Here is a 20,126-nt window from a genome sequence, read left to right as displayed (position 1 = left end):
GTCAGATGTTCCTGTGCGTGTTCGAGGTTCCACACTGCCGCGACAAGTGTACACGGGATGGGATAGAGAGGAGGAGAGGAGCTTAAGAGCAAGTTCAATAGTTAATTTATAGCTAATTTAATAGTCAACTCATACAATAGTTACCTATAAAACATTAGTACATGGTTTCACATGTCATACACACTGTGTTTTGGAGTCCATGTGTAGCTGGCTATAAATTAGTAGCCTACATCTCTTCTCTTTTATTTTATCTTTTTAAAATATGATTATCTCTTATTTTCTCCTTTTAAAATATGTTTATAGCTGACTTATAGTCTGAGCGCGGACAAAATTTTTAAAAAAATATTAATTTTTAGGAGTAAATAAATAATCCTACCATATTATTCTCGCTTTGCAACCGCAGCGCATCGAGCTATATAAAGGTAGGCGAGGCGGAGGCAGAGGGTTTTGGAATTTTTTGGCCATCGTTGCGTGGTTGGGGGAAGAGCTAGCGGGAGCAGCAGCCGGGTGGGGCGGACGGGCGGAGCCGAAGCAGGGGACGCGGCGGCTCGGCGTCGCTCGCGCGACCGCCTCGCCGGGTGGCTGTTCTGGAGGACGGGGGCCGAGGGGTTCCTGAGCAGGTGGCGGTGGGCGAGGGGCCCGCTCCGGCGAGGAGGATGAGTGGCGGCGGCGGCGGAGGGGGAGGAGGAGGAGGAGGAGGTAGGGGGGCGGCGGGGCCAGTGCCGGTGTCCACGAGGAAGCTGGTGCAGGGGCTGAAGGAGATCGTGAACCGCCCCGACGCGGAGATCTACGCGGCGCTGCGCGACTGCGGCATGGACCCCGACGAGGCGGTCAGCCGCCTCCTCTCACAAGGTCTCGCATCCCGCCGTTTCAGTTTCTGTAGCTGTTTTGGTTGCTCTGTGTAGGGGTTCGGTTGTTCGTGCGACTGGATTGGATGTGTGTTGAGGAGTTCTGGTTGCGCTTTGGGATATTAGCAGACGTGCTTTGGCGGGTTTGCTCCGGGGATTTACTTTGATTTTTTTTTACCGTGATGGCAGTTTTTTTCAATAAATGTATAGCAATATGCTGGCAAGAAAAGCTGGTGTTTTCTTTTCTGTTTGGTTTGATCTTGCATAGATTTGTTCGTCTGATGTGTTATTTCGCTTAGGCTTGGGCTGTATTGTGACTGTCCGGTTTAAATTTTACTGTTCCTAGTCTTTATTTTTAGTATTCTCCATTTAACTGATGGTAACATGTGAGGCACAATTTAGATTAGCCTTGTGAACATTGGATTTCTCTTCGAACGAGGCTTACTGTAGTCTGTTTGGACAGTGTTTTCAGTTTATTCAGCTTGGATATGACATCTAGTTTTCCCTGTTGGGTTGCTGCTTTCTTTAGATTAACCTTTGTCTGAACATTTATCTGCTGCACACCTTTCCTATGGTTCATTCAAAGTAGGAGTCAACCGATCATGGACAATCAAGACGTTCATATCTTGTAGTCTTTGTTGCAACAAAATAAAGCCAAAAAAAAACCTATAATCTCTTTCCGTAATTTGAGTAAATAACCTCCAATTGCTTCCTAATAGCAATATTCTGAGGGAAGTTAAAACTTGAAAATGAATTGAGAGACTTAGGCATCATCTGAAAAACGTTTGAATTATATTAATATCTTCGTACATGGCATGCTTTGGATGGTATTATTTTTGGATGCCGGTCTGCATTTCAAAAAAACATGTCCAATTGTTCATTTTAGTGCATTTCCCCCCTGTGAATGGCATGCTAAGATTGATTTTCTTCATGGTTCCAGTAGTGAAGCTATATGCAATATCTGACATTTTGTCTATCGTTCTCTAGATACATTTCAAGAGGTAAAGAGCAAGCGTGACAAGAAAAAGGAGGTCAGGACTAGTTTTACTTCCAGTTTGACAAGTTTCATGTAGTTTCAGTTCGCCTGGTATTGAACTTTGTGCACAACTTGTGTAGCTAACTAGTGGCAATTGTTCAACACATCAGTTTAATTTGTCGACTGATTATTAACCTTTTAGTGTTAAAAGCTTACATATCCACATCATTTTCTTGAGTATTTACTTAGTGTACTTTGAGAACTCATGTCAGTACATGCTGAATCACACAGGTTAATAAGGATATGCTTGAGCCAAAACCTAGAGGATCAGTTAACTCCAACAGTCGAGGCATTAGAGGTGGTGCAGATCGTAGTGCACGAAGCAGTTCTGTTCAGTCTGGATCAAGTGGTGCTGGTAAGTTTAACAACTGCCTGTATCCATTGGTTTCTATGTTTGGCCGCTATAATCAATTTCGCACTTTCAATCCAACCAGATAACATGTACTCAAGGTCATCGATATTGGGACCTGGCATGCCAGTAACTAATTCTACACAGAAGCAAACTGTTCCAAGGTAAAGAAAATTTCAACATATTAAAATTGATGTTGAAACAATTGTTTCTATTTACAGTATGGTTAACTAATTTGCTTAATTTTCTGTTGTAGTTCTTCTGTAAACAAGGATGTTCTTCCTAATGGATCTTTTGGAGCAATGCAACCATCATCTGGATTTCAGAACAGTTGGTGTGGGGTGCCAGGTCAGATGTCAATGGCTGATATTGTCAAAATGGGCAGACCTCAAGTAAGGTCTTCTAGCAAGCCTGTTGCTACAACAGACAGAGCATATGCTATCCAATCCTCATCTTTCTCAAGTGTTGTAAGCCAGAACCCAAACCAATCTGCAAGCACTTCCCCACCAACAACATTCGAGCAGAGATTCCCTGTTCTTCAAGATCCTATTCCTCAAGTTATGAATTCCAAACATGCTTCTGCTGATAACCATGAAACACAAGAGAGTGATTGGTTTCAACAGGATGGGACATTATCAGGGAGTCAGTTAACGGTCCCTGAGACATCTCGCGACATATCTTTACCTTTGGCATCATTGGAATCGACAACATTGGTTCCTGATGATGTAAACTCGCACAATAATTCTCATGTAGGAGAGAACAGCTCAGTTATACCTTCTGATAGACACCTGGAAATTCTTGAGGGCAACAACTATTTTAATGATGATTTATTGCACAACTCAAGTACATACCAGTCTCAAGGAAATAGCTATGACGACGACGACGATGATCAAGGTTTGTATACAGTTGAAATTAAAAGAAAAATCCTCAGTAGTTCCTTTTCAGGTTATGTGTCTCTAAGGTCAGATAATGTGTTAGTTTCTTTTCTTGGTTCACAAAATAGATGGTTCACCTCTTTATAAGACAGTGATTCTTGTATTGTCTGAGTCAGTGTCCATTGAAACGATACAAAATTCCTCCAACTGGCTAACATGATATTTTGTTTTCACCCTTAGCCACACTATGCTCTTTGGAAACCAAGTGCAAATTTCTCTTATATGACACTCTGACATGGATTAGGCATACTTTCTAGTGTTTATCAAGGTCATCAGTCATTTTTTTAACGGCTTTGACTTTACATGACAAAACCAAAACCATTCATTCAGTGTTTCATCTTTTAGCCTTTGTGCCTTGTAATATGTTGAAGTTGAAGTGGTAGACTGCTAGCGTCACTGAAAAACTATGGTAGAAGATATGTTTCAAATTTTTTATTCAATGAAAAAACATTATGTGGCCTCGTTCTTTTCAGCGGATGGCTTTGGCTAATTAGCTGTATGAAAAATGAGAAATGTAATTAGCATATGATTAATTAATTAAGTCATTGAGAACTTGAAAAATGGATTTATTTTTTTTTTAAAGCAAGTTCTATGTAGAAAGTGTTGGCACAAACACACCATTTAGCAGTTTGAAAATATGCTAACAGAAATCGAGGAGTATCTAAGCCTATTAAGCTGAAAAGAATGGGGCTGTTGTATTAATAAATTCTCTTAGCAATTTATCTCTCATCAAGATAACGGTTGTTGATCTTAATTTTTGAAGATTGTAAGCTAATTAGCTAACATCTAGAGTTGCAAAGAAGGGTCCTTGTTTTCTTTTGTAGTTTTAAATAGAATATGTGTACTCTGATAATCACCATTTTCAGCTCTATCCAAAACCATAATCTTATTATCAAGTGTGTATCATGTATTCAGTTCATTTACCGAGTCTAAAACAAAACAAGTAAATTTCAGATAACTGCAACTGTTTTGTCAAAACTATCAACTTGCTACAACTTTAGCTAGGTAGTTCAGAGAGCTGGAACAATAGCTATTGATTTTATCAAAAATCTGCAACTTTATCCTTATATGTGTGTGACATGTGGGCCCAACATGCAAGAGTGTGAGTATTGTGTATGTGTATGGTGGGTGACCCCAAATCCTGCACTATTATTGCAGTTATCTGAAATGGCTAGCTAAAGTTGCAGCAAAGAAAATGTATATTCTTGTTGATGCCTCCTGTAAATGTATATTTTTTAAATCTTAATGAGATTTGGCCACCCACTCTTTGGGATGGCCCGCTAAGTTGCAGCAAACCGATAGTTTTGAAAAAAATAATTGAAGTCGTCTGAAATTTACTCAAACAAAAATGTACATCCCTAGGTCAATCTGTATTTACTATCCTTTAAATTATGAACTAATTGATTGTGTAATTGTTCAATGCCATCAAACTTTCAATTGGATCAAGAAAATATGATTTTTCAAAACTTAATGTTTTCAGTGAATTTTTAATTTCTGATGCCAATGCTACAGTCTGATGTACAGTTGCACATATACAATTTAAACATCTAATTTGTTTAAGATCTTGTTATTATATAGATAAATGTTCTTTATGTTGTCCAATCTGTAGCAGGAAGAGCCATCAATGAACTAATGGTGCTTATTAATGAAACTGATGGTTCTGGTTTTCAAATTTATTGAAGCATATTTATTGCCTTGTTGGTTTATGATTTTTCTGTACATATCTGAGTGTGCTACTAATCCCAATTCCAAGGGAGTGAAATATGCACATGTAGCACGTTGATTGGTCCTTTTTTTAATACATTTTCATTCACATGTACAGATGTACTAAGCTATATATGCCATGGACCTAAATGCTGGTACTGTTTTGTCTTAAACATGTAATTATTAATGTGAACTCTTACAATGTAACATATTGCAGCTGAAGCTTCTAATGTTGATGTAGAATCTGCTGCGGCAAACATTCAGCACCTAAGCCTACAGACTGAAGATCTAGTTGCAACTAAATCTACCGAAGATAATCCCGCTGTTATAATCCCTGATCATCTACAACATGCAAATGCAGACTGTGGACATCTGAGCTTTGGTAGTTTTGGATCTGGTGCCTTCTCTGGGTTGCTTCAACCAAAGGTCCATAAAAACAGTGTGGAGGACATGCCTACTCCAGATGAATCTCCATCAGTTGATCAAGAAGATGTCAGGTGAAAACATTTCTCTGCCTTTTTCTGTATTCATGACAAAAACGAGCCTTTTCTGATGAGGCCTTTGCTTTCTTTGCAGGAATCAAGACCATAATGTTGCTGTAAATTCTTCAACAGATGGGGATATTGAAGCCAGAATTGACACTAACATGGAGAATACTGATGTACCCTCAGTTTCACAGCCTGACATACTGACGCAGGGTGCTGTAGATGTGTCAAGTCTTCAATATAATTTGCCGTCAGTTTCAGATCATGTATATTTAAACACAACACAACCAAGTACGATGGAGAGCCCGCAGGTAGATGCACAAGTGCAACATCTTCCTCAGTATTCAAGTTTACTGGTATGGCTCTTCTTTCCTGAGATTGGAGCACAGAATATCGTCATTTCACATAATTAATGATTCCCATTTGTCCTGTTATTTGTCACCATCTCAATGTTAACATAGCATATGTACCAACTTGGACTGACCACTTGATGTGAATCTTTCATGAATTTGTGTTTTGAATAAGTTATAAAATTTTTTATTTAGCTTTGCTATTGAGGAGCTAGGTAGAGTAGGTGTAAGCTTTAAAATTAAGACGTGATGTTCAGAGGATGTTTTATTCAGTTCTGAGTTTGGCAAAATATTTTTTTATACTCTTTCTGCTTTGATGATGAAATTTTTCCTGTTTACCTCTTTAGCACCGAGTCTCCTTGGTAATGTGACAGTTTGACATATAAGGTTACTAAAACTAAATCAGTCCTCAACTTGGTATCATTTATTCTTTATGTATTTTTGGCATATTGGAGTTTTTTTTTGGTTTTCCCTTTTTTGTTATCCTTATGGCACTCTAATTTTTTATTGTAGCAAGCAAATACTCTACACAACAATTTGCTGGGATCAAATCTTTCCCCCCTTCGGGACTTTGACTTTTCATCATTGCTAGCTACAAAATATAACCCAGGTGTACCGACTGCCAGCTTACCAGCGATCTCCATGCAGGAGGTAATTCCTAAAATCCCTTTTTACTTTGTTTTCAGCGTACTTATTCTGAAGTATGTTGAAATGTAAAAGTTGTAGCTTCACTTTGCTTTTTATATTTTCCAGACTTTGAAGCCAGGGGGGTTCTCAAACACACAATCTACACAAAATCTTCCCAGCACAAGCATTCTGTCTGGGCCTCCTCTCCCACAACAATTGTCTGTACATCCATACTCTCAGCCAACTCTGCCCCTTGGGCCTTTTTCCAATCTGGTTGGCTATCCGTATTTGCCTCAAAACTACTATCTACCATCAGCAGCCTTTCAGCAACCTTACTCAAGTAATGGACCTTTCCATCAATCTGCTGCTACCAACGCGGTGCCTGGAGTCAATATGAAATATTCAGTGCCACAATACAAGAGCAGCCTTCCTGCTACAAGCCCACCACAGCCTTCATCAGTGGTCTCAGGATTTGGCGGTTTTGGTAGCTCAACTAGTATTCCTGGAAATTTTGGATTAAATCAAAATGTACCCTCTGCAGCCACATCCATGGGGTTTGATGAAGCTTTAAGCGCACAATTCAAAGATAACAGTCACTACATTGCCTTACAGCAGGTAAGTTTCACATGCTTTGACTATGTTCCAAAATACCTACGCCATCAGTGTTTTGTACTGTCCCGAGGATATACTACAAAAAACTATTGGGGGTGATTGTTTGGCGTTTTCAGGGAAATAGATAGATGACATATTTACAAACGAAAAATAGTTTATAAATAAAAAATTTATATACATGTTCTTAGCGATACAAAAGCAAAAACTGAAAAATAAACTATGATGAAGAAACCCATAGTCAACTTTAAATTTAAGATTGAAAATTTAAATATTGACTAATAAGCATAAGCGAAAAAGATGAGGGTGCTTGTAGTCCCATTTTATTTATCCATTTGGAGTTTCACTTCATTGTTTAAGTGACTTCATTTGTGATTGCTTTCAGAGCGACAACTCTGCAATGTGGCTTCAAGGAGCTGCTGGTTCAAGGGCTGTTTCAGCAGTACCACCTGGCAACTTCTATGGTTTCCAGGGCCAGAATCAGCCGGGTGGCTTCCGCCAGGGACAGCAGCCCTCTCAATATGGTGGCCTCGGGTACCCAAGCTTTTACCAGTCGCAGGCTGGTCTGCCACAGGAGCACCCTCAGAACCTTCCCGAGGGAACCTTGAACAGCTCCCAGACCGCTCCGTCTCAGCCATCGCACCAGCTCTGGCAACACATCTACTAAATGATCTGCACTCTCGTGGGAGAGGCCCCTCTACGCTGCTATATGATCTGATGACATTTCATGCGCCATGAAATGAGCAGTCTAGCTGGGCTGCCGTCTTGCGCAAGGAGAAGAGGGGACAATGCGTTCTACAGATTCGAAGTATGCTGCAGTTTTTTTCTTTTCTTTTCTTCACTTGTTGCGTGTCTTGGGATTAATTTCAGCTATCGCGAGTTTACTCAATAGTGAGTTGCTATGTTGTAACGGTAAGTCCTAATTTCATCTAACAAGAGCTGCTTCTATACCTTGCGTGATTCACCTTCTATGTTCTTGATGCCCTATTAAACATGCTGGTCGCTGCATATCTAGCATATGCTCCCATAAAGGCATAAAGTAGCTGCTGAGAAGGAGCTGCAGCATGCAGGTATCGCTACAAATTTTGCAGGTTGCCTTGGGATCCACCTTGAGGGCTTCATCAGAGTTCAGACTTCAGACCCCATCCAGGAGCATTCAGCATCTGCACGGACCAAAGGCCATCTAATTACTCATTGACCAGTGGCTTCCTTGTGCATGTGTAAAGAATTATTGGCTAGAAGTTGAAGTGGCCTTTTTATTTTAGCCTGGTACATCATTTCACTGGAGAGCTTGTTTCTGGCAGCCAATTTTGCAAATTTTTACCGTAAGGCAGTCTGCAGATTTGGACGATGTTTGATGCCAATGGGTCTATCTTTCGCCTTTGTTTATACTTACAAGCCAAAATTTGATTTTTTTAACATTAGATTTTAAATTGATTTTGAGATTTTTTTATCGTATTTTATTTTTTCGTCTTTGTTTTAAGATTGTTAAGAATATTGTATATAAAAATTTTATTTATAAATTATTTTTTCTCTATAAATTATTGTTTTGCCTTTTCTTAAAGAAGCCAGTGATGACCCATAATGTAAATTATAATGGATTTTAACGATGAGATAATATTCTGCGAGTCTCATTCTTTTTTTTTTCTTGCGAGGAAGTTTCTTTTATGAAGAGATGAGCGGTTAATCATGTTCTATTAATGTGCAATATCTCTATATATATGATCCCGGAATTGGATTTTAAAATATTGAAATAGGAAATGCACGTGGCCATGTGCAGATGTGTCCTCAGTTCCTACCCGTCAGACGTTATTTACAAGCTAATTATAATAATTTAAAATTTTGACAATATTGATACTGTGCTGTTCATGTTACAAACTTTGTACAGCGATATACGAGTATGTCACAGCAATATGCCTTAATTGAAAGTTATTTGTGGCACACTCTTACCTCGTCTTTACTAGTGGGAGTAGTTAATTAATTCACCTCACTGAATTTCTCACACATGATGGTGTGGCATGATTTGGTTGAGCCTCTGATCCTCTATGGCTTAATCCTAAATACTCCGATTTCAATTGGTTTGTCAGTGACCAGCGTTGATAATTATTGTTTCATTATTTTCACACATCTTAAGCTGTTAGAATACGATCTCAACGAACTAGATCTTATCTAGTCAATATGTTAGCTCAAATGAAGGCTAGAGACGAAAAGTTATCTAGGATGATCCAAACCAATCGATGATTAATTTATTCTAAAAAAAGTGATATTAAAAATGGTTTAGTGTTGATCTAAAGTGAAACTTGGATAGCAAAAGATTGTCTAAAATGGCATTCCCTTATATCTATATCTATGTTGCATACACCCTCTGTATCATAATATAATGCATAACTATTTTTTTCTAAATCTCATAATATAAAACATGCATGCATTAAATAACACATATCTTCATCATTAAAACGTCCAACCAGCATGTATACACGTATATAGATAATCTAAAAGAGGAGGTGGTTATAACTATTTTTTAATCTTTATGTTAGTGGTAGTTGTGTCTTATATGATGGAAGTATTAGGAAGTGTGGGCCATCATTTTTCACTCTATGCTTGCCTGGTCGTGGTTCAATTTTCAGTCTTGGTTAGGGCATGGTTTAGTTTTTTTTGGGTATTATGCTTGCTTGATAATGATTCCTTTATGTTCAATGCTTTCTATATTTTTGGGTGTGTGTAATTTTTTTCTTGTTTTTTGGTGGGTTAATTTAGGGCTTGGTCGCATGGTGGGGAGGGATGAGAGGCGGTGAGTGATTGTTTGGTTTTTTATGAAAAATCTAAACGACATATTTGTAAATAAAAAATAATTTATGAATAAAAATTTTATATACGGATTCTTAGCAATCTAAAAGTCAAGGTTGAAAAATAAACTACGATGAAAAAAATCTAAAATAAACTCCAAATTTAAGGTTCAAAATTCAAATTTTGGCTTATAAGCATAAGCGAAAAAATGGAGATGATAGATGGACATTTTATTTATATCATACTAGTAATATGCTTTTTTGTGTAGCAATGGTGATTCATGTTGCGTATACGGTGGGAAAAGTGGATGACTAGTAAGTAAGCAGTAGAGATATTACTCCACATAAATATGTAAGAACATGGAATAAAAAAATAACAAATCGTACCACACATGCACATGCCATCACTTTTTTTAGTTGAATGTGTTATAAGATATTTTTGCATGTAGATCGAATTTAATTCTCTGTGCTTTTAAAGAGCTATGAATCACCATAATCTATGTAATCTAATGTCTTCGATATTTTACGAGAACATTTGGTAGCAAAAGAAACAAGGGCCGGTGTTAGCGAGGACATAATATATAATATTATAATGGTTTTTTTATCATTCTTAAAAAGTATCTCAAGATACCAAGAATTTTAGTATAAATTTTTTATACTTAAAAATATAATACTTTAAGATATTTTTTTAATGACGGTAAAAAAAGCTCATGTTATAAACCCTAACGCTCATGCATTACTATTACTTCGTCAACTACCGGAGCCGGCAGTGGTAGCGCTGGCGGCAGCAGTATGTTGCCAACGTGTGTCTTGGCGATGACGATATGCATAGGGCCATTGGCCGGCTGCATGTCCACTCCAAAGAGGTGCACGCATGGGCTCCGCCGGAAAACCCAGATCTCGACGGTGTCGTCCGACTTCAAGGCACAGTCGCGGAAGAACGCCGAGAAACCTTCTCCCTTGATGATCACGCCGTTGGAGCCACTCCACCGCGCCAGCTTCAGCTCTGTCGAGAGAAAGCCGGCGCCATGCTGCTCACCCGTAGCCCGGTGCCGACGGGTTGCACCAGCTGATCGGCCTTCCCTTCAATGGCGGTGACACTCGACGTACTGCTGTTGTTTCCGGGAACGCTGCTTACCTACTTCGACCAGGTTAGCGGCCGCACACTCATCGGGGGAAAGTAGCGGGAGGAGGTGGCGCCGCATGCCAATCGGGATGGAGATCCGGTTCTGCTGCGGCGCGACGTCGGAGGCTGTCAGCATCTTCTCGCCGATGAAGTGAAGAGGCACGCGGCTCGGGAGCGCCAGCGACGGGAGCATAACCTCGCGTATCCACGCCGGTGCCACTCTTCCTGCCGGCTGGGCAAGGAAGCAACAACGCTTGCCAACGACGGGTGGCGCCACAGCTGCCAGTGGCATGGCGTGGATCGACTCCGCCATGTTTGGCAAGAGCAAAGCGCTATTGCCGGTAATTTCGTCGTCCGCAGGAGCCCGGCGTATCCATCAGCAGCCAGGGAATGGATTAGTGCGTGGTGCATTGACAACTATATTACTGCATACAACACGCTATTATAACAGAATATATTGTTAGGGAAGCGCCGCACAGATGAACGGGATATGAGATGAACGGAATAGGTGTGGACTCTAAGTGTTTGTGGCCCTACTTCTCTTGGCCCCACATGTAACAGAAACATGTTATCACTAACAAAATGTATTTATGGCGTGATTATTGGCACGAACACAAAAATGCAGATTATGCTGGGTCTCTACGTTCCGTAACGGAAGCAAGTAAAATCTTAGTAGTACACGGTCCAATAATGCATGAGCACCAAAATAGAAATATAAGAGATAAATTCATGTCGCAAATTTAAGAAGAGTTCATAAAATTAACGAAAACCTCAGACGCATTTTAATCTAAAGCAAGCCCAGTACAATTTTCTCGTTAGAAATCAAGCGTAGCATGTAAAACATTTGGGACTGCTTCCCGTCGGCTCATCTGCGTGAACTAATTCTGGACATTAGCTTTCTTGCTTAAGAGGCCTTCTAGATTGAGGTTATTGATCTTCGCAGCAAGGATGAAATCATTATCTGTTAAGCCTTCTGCAACCACAACAGTGGAATAATATCATTATAAACCAGCATTTTCTATTTGTTAGTGTTCTTAGTTTTGCTATTTCTGCGGTCCCTATTTGTTTTAACTCATCTCTTTTGAAGCATACATATTTTTCATGGCAAAGGCAAAATCGCCAACAAAAAATAAACATCCAACAGAGGGTAGTAATTTTTCAATAAACATCTGAATTTTGGCTTTGTTAAAATATTAAACACAAAATAAGCCATTATGATATGTGAATCACTTACTGACAGAGTGAGTCCAAACATCAATTTTCACATTATTCCAGCTGACAAGATGAAGATCAGGGTGGTGACCTGACAAAACATATCAAACATGCTTCAATAGCACTGTTATTAAAACAAAAATATGATCTAAGAAATACGAAGAGTTTTAGAAGCGTCTTCCATGCAACATGTAAATAAAATCTCACCATGCTAACTACAATCGCAATATGATATTACAACAAACATAATGTGCAGGTAGAAATTGTGAAAAACCAATAATTCTATTCTTCATAGTAGCTATAACAATTACTCGTGTAAGAAACCTTCCCAAGTTCAACAGGAGCTAGCTTACTAGTTCTCCTTTCTACGAAATAATTTGCGGTAGCTCCACTAGGAACACTGCGTCATATTGTTTAACAATCTTCTGGCATGTTTGTGTCTCAAAAGAGGTCGCAAATATATAGTAAACTATGAAAAATTTGAACTACAGGGCTGCACTTATTATGGGACGGAGTATTACAAGAAAAAAGGTTGGCGATTCCAAGTCAACTAGTATTAAGAGAAGAAGCTAGCTGACCATGCTAACTTGATTTCAATAAGCAACTAAGGAAACATCTATTGGCAATGGACCATATAGATTATGCCAGCATGTACAGAAAGAAAATAGAGGAACAGGAAACCTTCTTCCTCAGCAATAGCAGCAACAAGTTGAAGGAATTCGAGCCCTTTTACAAAATTCTTCACCTTCCATGCTCTGTGCAATTTTAGAATGTCACCATCGGCTGCTAATTCCCAACCACCCACCTGTTTGCAAGAATCAATTGATTTAGTGCCAATAACCTTGCTCAGAATTTTGACTACAAAATCACACAAGAAAACCTGTTCTAACAGCTTCTTAGCAGAATCTTCTGACATGGCATGTATATCCTTAGAATTGCATGGAACACAGCTCCTCCTTGCCAACTCTGAAATAATACAAGAACAATATATGTTAGATTATTTAGTAAATGGATTAGCAAGGCAAGAGTTGGTCAAGATTGGAAGAATGGGATCGAACATGCATATTACTACTGGAGAATAACAGTATGACGCTGGGAGTATCACAGCTCCTGTATTATCAGGACATCACTATTCCTTCAGATAAGAAAAGTATTCTGCGTGTTATTCAAAAAACTAGAGGAGCAAACCAAAGGGTTCCAGACTATATGGTTAAGATACCCTTATCCATTTTTTTTAAAGTTTTTCTCTTCTTTTTTTTTGCAGGGCATTTTTTCTAGTACTTGTATCCATCTTACATGGGTGGATTGCTTTCTTTCTATTTATCGCCGTCCCATCTTTTTACATTATAAAAAACAATGAGAACGGCATATTCATGTATTTTAGTGCCCAGCTAAAGTTTGCAGATTTTCTCCATGCCATTGCACCTGTAGCAGATTGCAAAGTATCAGCACAGAGAGGTTGAATGTAAAGCATTACCGTGAATGCAAAAGTTCTGGACCAGTTGCCTACTCCGGGTATGGGCAGATCTATTCATTGTTTCATACGATCGCAGCACACGATGGTGTTAACAGAGCACCCACACCCACGGCATCAGGCAAGCCACTAGAGAAAGACACAAGTTTAGGGTCGGGCGGTCGGCAACTCCGCGCGCCATGGACATGGCCGCGGTCTGGTAGACTGGTACGCGACGACGACGACACGTGCGCAGGGAGGGAAGGGAAGAGATTAGCGGGCGGGGGGCAAAGTAAAGGCGGTCGGAAGATGACCTGTGTCGGCGACTGCGGCTGCGGAACACGACATCCTGACGACGGCGCCGCCCAGATGATCCGGTGGCAAGCGAGATGAGTAGAGATGCAACCACGCCGTGCTCCTTCTTCCTGGTGCCGCCGCGCTCGAGGGCTCGGCTCACTCCGCCACGGCGTGATTCACCGCGTTGTCGTTGTTGCCCGCCGGCGCCGCCTACCTACTAATCAAGCTCCTTAACCCCGCGATCCCCGAGTTTGACCGCACGATGCCAAAGGCTAGTGGAGAAGGGTTGGTGCTTTACGGATGTATATTGGGAGGATGACAGGTGGGACCGAACTTATAAGAAGGCAAAGAAAAGAAGAAAAAGTGAGGGTAGAAATGTAACGCAGACGCAATTTTCAAAAAATGACCTTGATTTTGTTAGTCGTACTTTCCGTCGTGCAACTTAGCTGCCTTACCACTCCATGTCCCAAACAAGCAGCAATTTCTTTTTTTTAAGAAAAAAAGTGCTAATTTAAAGTTGAGAAAAAATCGGGTGTGGTGGTGGAGAGAAAATGGATATTGTGCCACGATTAAATAGTGGTTTCGCTAAAATGTCATCCGAAAACGCGTTTCTTTATAATGTCATACCGAGTGAGTGTTTCTAACTACTTTACCATTTTTTCTGATTTTTGGAGTTTTTCAAATTTTTTGACTCATCAGCCAGCGACGGGACAAAAATGCCCCTGGTGACGAAAATGGAACGTGGTGTTGTTGAGGCCGGCTGCGGCGTGTGGTTCACGTACCTGCCACCTCCGCCGTACTCCATTGTCACCCTCGCTTCGATCGGTCGCAGCTCCTGGTGTTGCTTTGCTTTCCCTTTTGGATCACTGGGTTGCCGCGCTGTTTCTGCTGCCTTGGCCTCATCGCTTTCGTCGCCATTGCCACTGCACGTCTCCTGGATTTCTTGAGCTGGCTATGGGGTCTTGTTGGCGCTCTTCTTCGGCTCCGGCGACGGCTGAGGATTTCCTGGCTCAGCGCCGCCGCCCTCAGCGCTGTCGGGACCGGGCTTTTCGGCTGGTTGATCACTCGCCTTGCTGGATTCGTCGTTTTGGTTCTTGGTTTCTTGGCTTTGGCTCTCTGCAGGCGGCGGCGACTGCTGCTGCTGCTGCTTCGGCTCCTCTGGCCATGGCTCTGCTTGCTTGCCGGACTTGCGCAGCTTAGCAACAATGATATTGACGTCGATATTTCTTGAGGCCGTGGTGAACCGAGATGTGTTGTTGAACAGGAGTGCTCGATGAAGGCAATGCCCCTGTTCGTCACCAGGGGCATTTTCGTCCCGTCGCCCGGCTAATGAACCAAAAAAAATTGAAAAACTCGAAAAACCAGAAAAAATGGCAAAGTAGATGGAAGCACTTACTCGGTATGACATTTTAAAAAAACACGTTTTCGGGATGGCATTCTAGTGAAACCACTATTTGAATGTGGCACAATATCCATTTTCTCTGTGGTGGATGGCTGGATGCATTGATGCATCAACCAGACGAGCTGTAAGCAACTTTCAAGATGATTTGAGTCTCGGAAGATTACCTTGATTGTCGGACGAACCATGGCACCATCTTCTCCTCGACATTTTAATCTCATCAGCATCTTGCCTTGCACATGCCAGATAATGGGAACTGCACCATAGATAATGATGTTTCTCCACTCAGTTATGCATGATGCCAAAGCTAGATTAACAGAAAGGCCAGTATTTGTCTATGGAACTTGAATTGAACAGAGTCAAATGCGCTTTGGTCCTTAGGCCATTAGACATGGTATCGTCTTTTGCACAAGTAATTTGATTTGGGTTTTTTCTGTCTGTCTGACTGTCTTTCTTTCTTCTGTGTTTTGTTTTTTTACTCCTTTCGGCTGCTCGCCGAACTCAGCCGTTTTGAGCTGAGTTGTAATCTTAATGTATTCGGTGGGCCTTCGGCCTACCTGGCCAAAACAAAATTGATTTGGTTGAATAAATGGAGCTGGCATTGGGTCCTCTTGACTTTGTTCCTAACATGAAGTCAGAAGAACTCACTAGGACAAAAGGTTTGCAAGTTCTGTATCAATTAAATGTGCTTGCATTTTGCCAAGATGCTATGACGATTTATCAAATTTTCTTTGATAAGAAAAGAAACATTTCCAAAAAGCATATAAATAATGTTGTAATAATTCCAAACAAACTGTGCATGACCTCTACAAGAACAATAGAAATCGCTGTACACCTACAAGACTACAAACCTCTTATTCATGTTAAATAACAATGCCTGATCCTTCCCCCATTGGCATTTTTCAATTTCTTTTTTCATCTATTGGTGTTTCTTCTGATATATGTGTTTGCAAGGATGTGCAGAAATACTCTGATTCTGAGAAACTACAACACTGGTGATCTGGGACACAAGCTAAATGAAATCGAATCGCAGAATATTAACCAGTCATGCAACAAATTAACCAGTTATGCAACTAATAATTATTCATCACCTGTGCCCCTAACCGATCTGAAACAATGATTTCGTTACATACCTACATGCATAACCATCCCTTCAGTCCCTTGAACAAAACAATACCACGTACTACAATAGCCCCAGACCCGACAAACCACAATACAGAAATTCGAGCAAGAATCTGGAAAGGAGGTTACCCGCACCGTACATGGCCCAGCAATGGAAGGTTCCTGCAGAAGCTAGGCCGACTGGAGGCAGCCATTGCCTGCACAGGCAACAGAGAGGAGGCGGGTCAGTAGCGCACGGGAGGTGTTCGATGGAATGCTTACACGGCCTTGCGGGGGAGTTCATCGTCCCCACGTTTGGCGTACATAGGAGCGCGCCAGGAGGAGCCTCGAGTGCGTCAAGGCGGCGGCGCGGATCATCAGCGACGGTGCGGCGGCTCGCGCCGTGGCCTCGCGACGCGGCTGGGGGCAGAACGGAGGCGGCGCCGAGGCGGGAAAGGTGCGTCGCGCGCGCTGCCTGCGTGGAGAAAGGGATATTTGTGCGTGTAGCCGTTGTTTAGAGCAAGTTTAGTAGGTCCTAATCAGCCGGCGGTAACATGTTTCACATCATCAAAATCTTAGGTGGAGGAGTGAGAAGAAACGAAAAAAGGCGCAGCGGGCGCTCCATCTATCGTCCGGCTAAAGCGCACATTACGAGAAAAAAAGCCTTCTTGCAGCCCGATACGAGTGGATCTGCCGGCGCTTCATTCCTCATCCTGATCCCGTGCGTCTCTCTTCCCCTTCGCCGTTCCTCCTCCCCGATGCCAGATTCCTTCACCCGCGCGCCAAATCGCCTCACCTCCCGCCAAATCGATGTATAAATCCTCAATCCACTCCAAAGCAACCGAGTTTTCCCCCAAATTGTCTCGTCCCAAACCCTAGATGCCAAATTCGTCACCAACCTGCAGCAAGATGGGGCGGCAGTCCAAAAGGGCATGTGCGCCGACGCCTACGGAGATCCCGTCGCCGGGGAATCAGCCCGTCACGCCGCCATTGCCACCTCAGTTCGTCGTTCCGCCCTCGTTTGCTTCCACCTACAGACCCAGTGCCTTGTTCCCTGCAGTAACGATGTAGCCCATATAGTGAGTAGGATATTCATAGTATGCTCTTGCTTGATAGTACATACCATTTATTTGCATTGGCTAAATATTTACCATTGATTTTAATTTCTATTTTCCATACAGTGAATGAAGGCTTTTGAGGCAAATGGGTTGGATGTTGCTTTCTACTGAAGTTTGAACTATGGCTTGCTGTTTCTTACTACTGAAGTTCCAACTAAGGCTTTGTGCCTTTATCATTGTTTAGATTAATAACTAATAGTTTGTTTGCCAGAGACCTTATTTAGCATTACTTTTGGTTAAAGTTTTTAGAAAGACTCCTGTAATATTTTAAACGCTGGTGTCATGGTGCTTTGTCTCATCATATCATGCGTGTAATGTTGTTTGAAAATTATTTGTCATCTGATCATGGAGATGAATATTGCTGCCTGAAAAATATCTATGGTTATTGAGATAAACATTGTTGCTTGAAGTTATTATGTGATATGATCTTTGAAAGTTTTATGTTTCTGAGCAATATGTTTTCTTTTTGCAACAATCAGCATGATATGAATTTGAAGTACTAGTGCTGTTTCGTTGTTTTTTGTGTGCATACACGACCATATATGCATATCCATGTATTGATTGATGAAAAAACCACAGAGATATAGCTACAACAGATCTAAAATAGAAATACATATTAAATACTTAAATCTGCACAAAAGTAAACAAACAACCAACCTAACCATCAGTCTATCTATTATATGAGACAGCTATAGTGATGGCTATAGATGACGTGGTAGTAGTATTGAGCCAGCAGCCGTCAGCCTTGCTCTTAGGGATCTCTTGTTTAGGACTTGCTAGTAGACAGTACTAGACCTTCGACGGGTCACTGGCAAGTGGTCCCAAAGTTCCCTCGGGCGATCGGATCAGCTGGTCAACATGTGAGCTATTACAGCTGACTTTTATTTATGTTTGACTATTTATTTTATTATAAATATGTAAAATTATGTTATTTTGAAGTTTATTTAGTAATAAATTAAATTATAAAAAATTAATGATTATATAAGTTTGTTTAATAAGATGAATAATCAAATGATAAATTCAAAAATCAATGGTATCAATAAGAAAACTAGAGAAATATTATTTTCTGATTTTCTCACAACCTTTTTATATCCTGTACATACTTTATAGCCTCTGCATATTGTTTTCGTGTTATTAAGGCTCTCTTTGTTTTCAATTAGGATTATTATAAACTATATATTATTAAGCTAGATTACTATAAGCTAAATTATTAAGCTAGATTACTATGAGTTGGATTATAATAAGCTACATTATAATAATTCTAAGGCCTAAGAAACACTACCTTTATTTAAAAAAAGATGACAGGCTATAGTATGTACGGTCAAATATTATTATCTAAACACGTGAAAAATCATTATCAGTAGATTAGGGATTGATTAATAGGCGAATTGCCAACCAGAGATTAAGGATGAACATGAAGTCATGAACCAAAACTAATCAGCCTTTCTAACTTTTGGAATCTGTCTAATCGTAGCAGCAAGCTGACAACCATCCCTGAGATCACACCGCACTATCGCACTTTTTTCTTATGCAAACACCAAGCGGCAAAGAACGGCCACACCTTCTCAGCAAAAAACTGAAAATGTGGATGGAGCTCAGCACAGTTTCTTCCTCCATCTCCGTCGACACGATAACTCGAGAAGATCAAGACTCCACGAGGTCACTATTACTTTCTTCAAAACACCACTAAAAAGGATGAAGCGATGACGAAAATGTTACTGGAATTTTGTGCTTTTTTTCTGCCATTAACAAGGGAAACGGCTACCCCCCAGTGTTTTTTTTCCCCGTGTCATGCCTTTGCGACCTGCAAGAGCCGTATGGTACACACAAGTAAAAGACTTAACAATCTATCTAATCGTTTTGTCATTAGTGTCCACGATTTGTTTTGCATTCACTTTCCAGCGCTGTGCTGTCACAAAAGTGAGACAAAAGCAAACCAAGGCCCTGCTTAGTTACCAAATTTTTTTCCTAAAAACATCACATCAAATCTTTGAACATCTAAATAAAGTATTAAATATTTATGAACATTAAAACTAATTACGTAGTTATGGAGAAAATTACGAGACGAATCTTTTGAGTCTAATTAGAACGTGATTAGCCATAAATGCTACAGTAACCAACATGTGCTAATGACGAATTAATTAGACTCAAAAGATTCGTCTCACGGTTTTCAGGCGGAATCTGAAATTTGTTTTGTAATTATACTATGTTTAATATGTGTTTAAAAGTTTAATGTGATGTTTTACAAAAAGATTTTGCAAACTATACAATGTCCAAGCCGAACTGATCAGACATGCACTTCGGTTCGGCGTGACATTTTCCTAGGTGCACTCCCGCGTGAACTTAGCAGAAATATCTCGTGGGACCCATCACCCACCGCCGATCCGACGGCTCGTGTGACGCCGGTGTGGGATCTGACGGTGAAACGTGGCCGAAGAGTCCGCTGCTTCCGCCGCCGGATTATAAATTGACCCAAGTAGGGGCTCCACACTACAGTCTGCCGAGTAGCCAGTCTCGTCCGGAGAGTGGTGAGTTCCTCGCTTTTGCTTGGCTAAATCACCACTGGAAATCTAGAATCGAAGAGTTCTAAGATTTTTTTTAGTACTATGTATTAAGTTTTGATTTCCTTGGTGTATTCGCGACACAATTTTGGTCTGTTTTTCACTTGATGGTGATCAATCTGATCCAAAA

The 20,126-nt window shown here is 40.7% G+C and overlaps 2 protein-coding genes across 4 annotated transcripts; one reads left to right on the top strand and one right to left on the bottom strand.

Annotated features, from left to right (window-relative positions):
• Positions 1–442: 442 nt before the first annotated feature.
• Positions 443–7,890, top strand: LOC102712134 (putative uncharacterized protein DDB_G0277255). 2 transcript variants are annotated; one of them, XM_040521958.1, is made up of 10 exons: positions 443–852; positions 1,836–1,879; positions 2,116–2,239; positions 2,319–2,397; positions 2,490–3,127; positions 5,090–5,369; positions 5,449–5,713; positions 6,221–6,358; positions 6,461–6,949; positions 7,329–7,890. In XM_040521958.1, exons 1-10 carry the CDS (start codon positions 657–659, stop codon positions 7,608–7,610), a joined length of 2,535 nt encoding a protein of 844 aa, XP_040377892.1. In that variant the 5' UTR covers positions 443–656; the 3' UTR covers positions 7,611–7,890. The 2 variants fall into 2 exon arrangements, with proteins under 2 accessions (XP_040377892.1, XP_040377895.1); XM_040521961.1 differs by having other exon boundaries at positions 449–852; positions 5,114–5,369.
• Positions 7,891–11,585: 3,695 nt separating this feature from the next.
• Positions 11,586–17,304, bottom strand: LOC102718219 (pterin-4-alpha-carbinolamine dehydratase 2, mitochondrial). Of its 2 annotated transcripts, none has more exons than XM_015832711.2 (8): positions 17,217–17,304; positions 16,642–16,792; positions 16,468–16,535; positions 15,384–15,472; positions 12,948–13,033; positions 12,749–12,872; positions 12,090–12,158; positions 11,586–11,828 (listed from the first exon to the last, which is right to left on the bottom strand). In XM_015832711.2, the coding sequence occupies exons 1-8, from the start codon at positions 17,249–17,251 to the stop codon at positions 11,734–11,736; spliced, it is 717 nt and encodes a 238-aa protein (XP_015688197.1). In that variant the 5' UTR covers positions 17,252–17,304; the 3' UTR covers positions 11,586–11,733. The 2 variants fall into 2 exon arrangements, with proteins under 2 accessions (XP_015688197.1, XP_006644475.2); XM_006644412.3 differs by having other exon boundaries at positions 16,474–16,535.
• Positions 17,305–20,126: the final 2,822 nt, after the last annotated feature.

This window comes from Oryza brachyantha, chromosome 1, assembly GCF_000231095.2.
Source record: "Oryza brachyantha chromosome 1, ObraRS2, whole genome shotgun sequence".
Lineage (NCBI taxonomy): Eukaryota > Viridiplantae > Streptophyta > Magnoliopsida > Poales > Poaceae > Oryza > Oryza brachyantha.
This window is presented reverse-complemented; position numbering and strand designations above follow the sequence as displayed.

What these genes read in the sequence shown, in the direction of transcription:
- LOC102712134 (XM_040521958.1), top strand. Translation starts at nt 657, where the DNA reads ATGAGTGGCGGCGGCGGCGGAGGGGGAGGAGGAGGAGGAGGAGGTAGG. An exon ending in GTTGATCAAGAAGATGTCAG is followed by an intron (nt 5,370 to 5,448) that starts GTGAAAACATTT and finishes CTTTCTTTGCAG; the next exon opens with GAATCAAGACCATAATGTTG. An exon ending in ACTACATTGCCTTACAGCAG is followed by an intron (nt 6,950 to 7,328) that starts GTAAGTTTCACA and finishes GATTGCTTTCAG; the next exon opens with AGCGACAACTCTGCAATGTG.
- LOC102718219 (XM_015832711.2), bottom strand. Translation starts at nt 17,251, where the DNA reads ATGCCCTTTTGGACTGCCGCCCCATCTTGCTGCAG. An exon ending in GCCGCCCCATCTTGCTGCAG is followed by an intron (nt 16,793 to 17,216) that starts GTTGGTGACGAA and finishes TTCTCCACGCAG; the next exon opens with GCAGCGCGCGCGACGCACCT. An exon ending in CTGGGCCATGTACGGTGCGG is followed by an intron (nt 15,473 to 16,467) that starts GTAACCTCCTTT and finishes TCTATGGTGCAG; the next exon opens with TTCCCATTATCTGGCATGTG.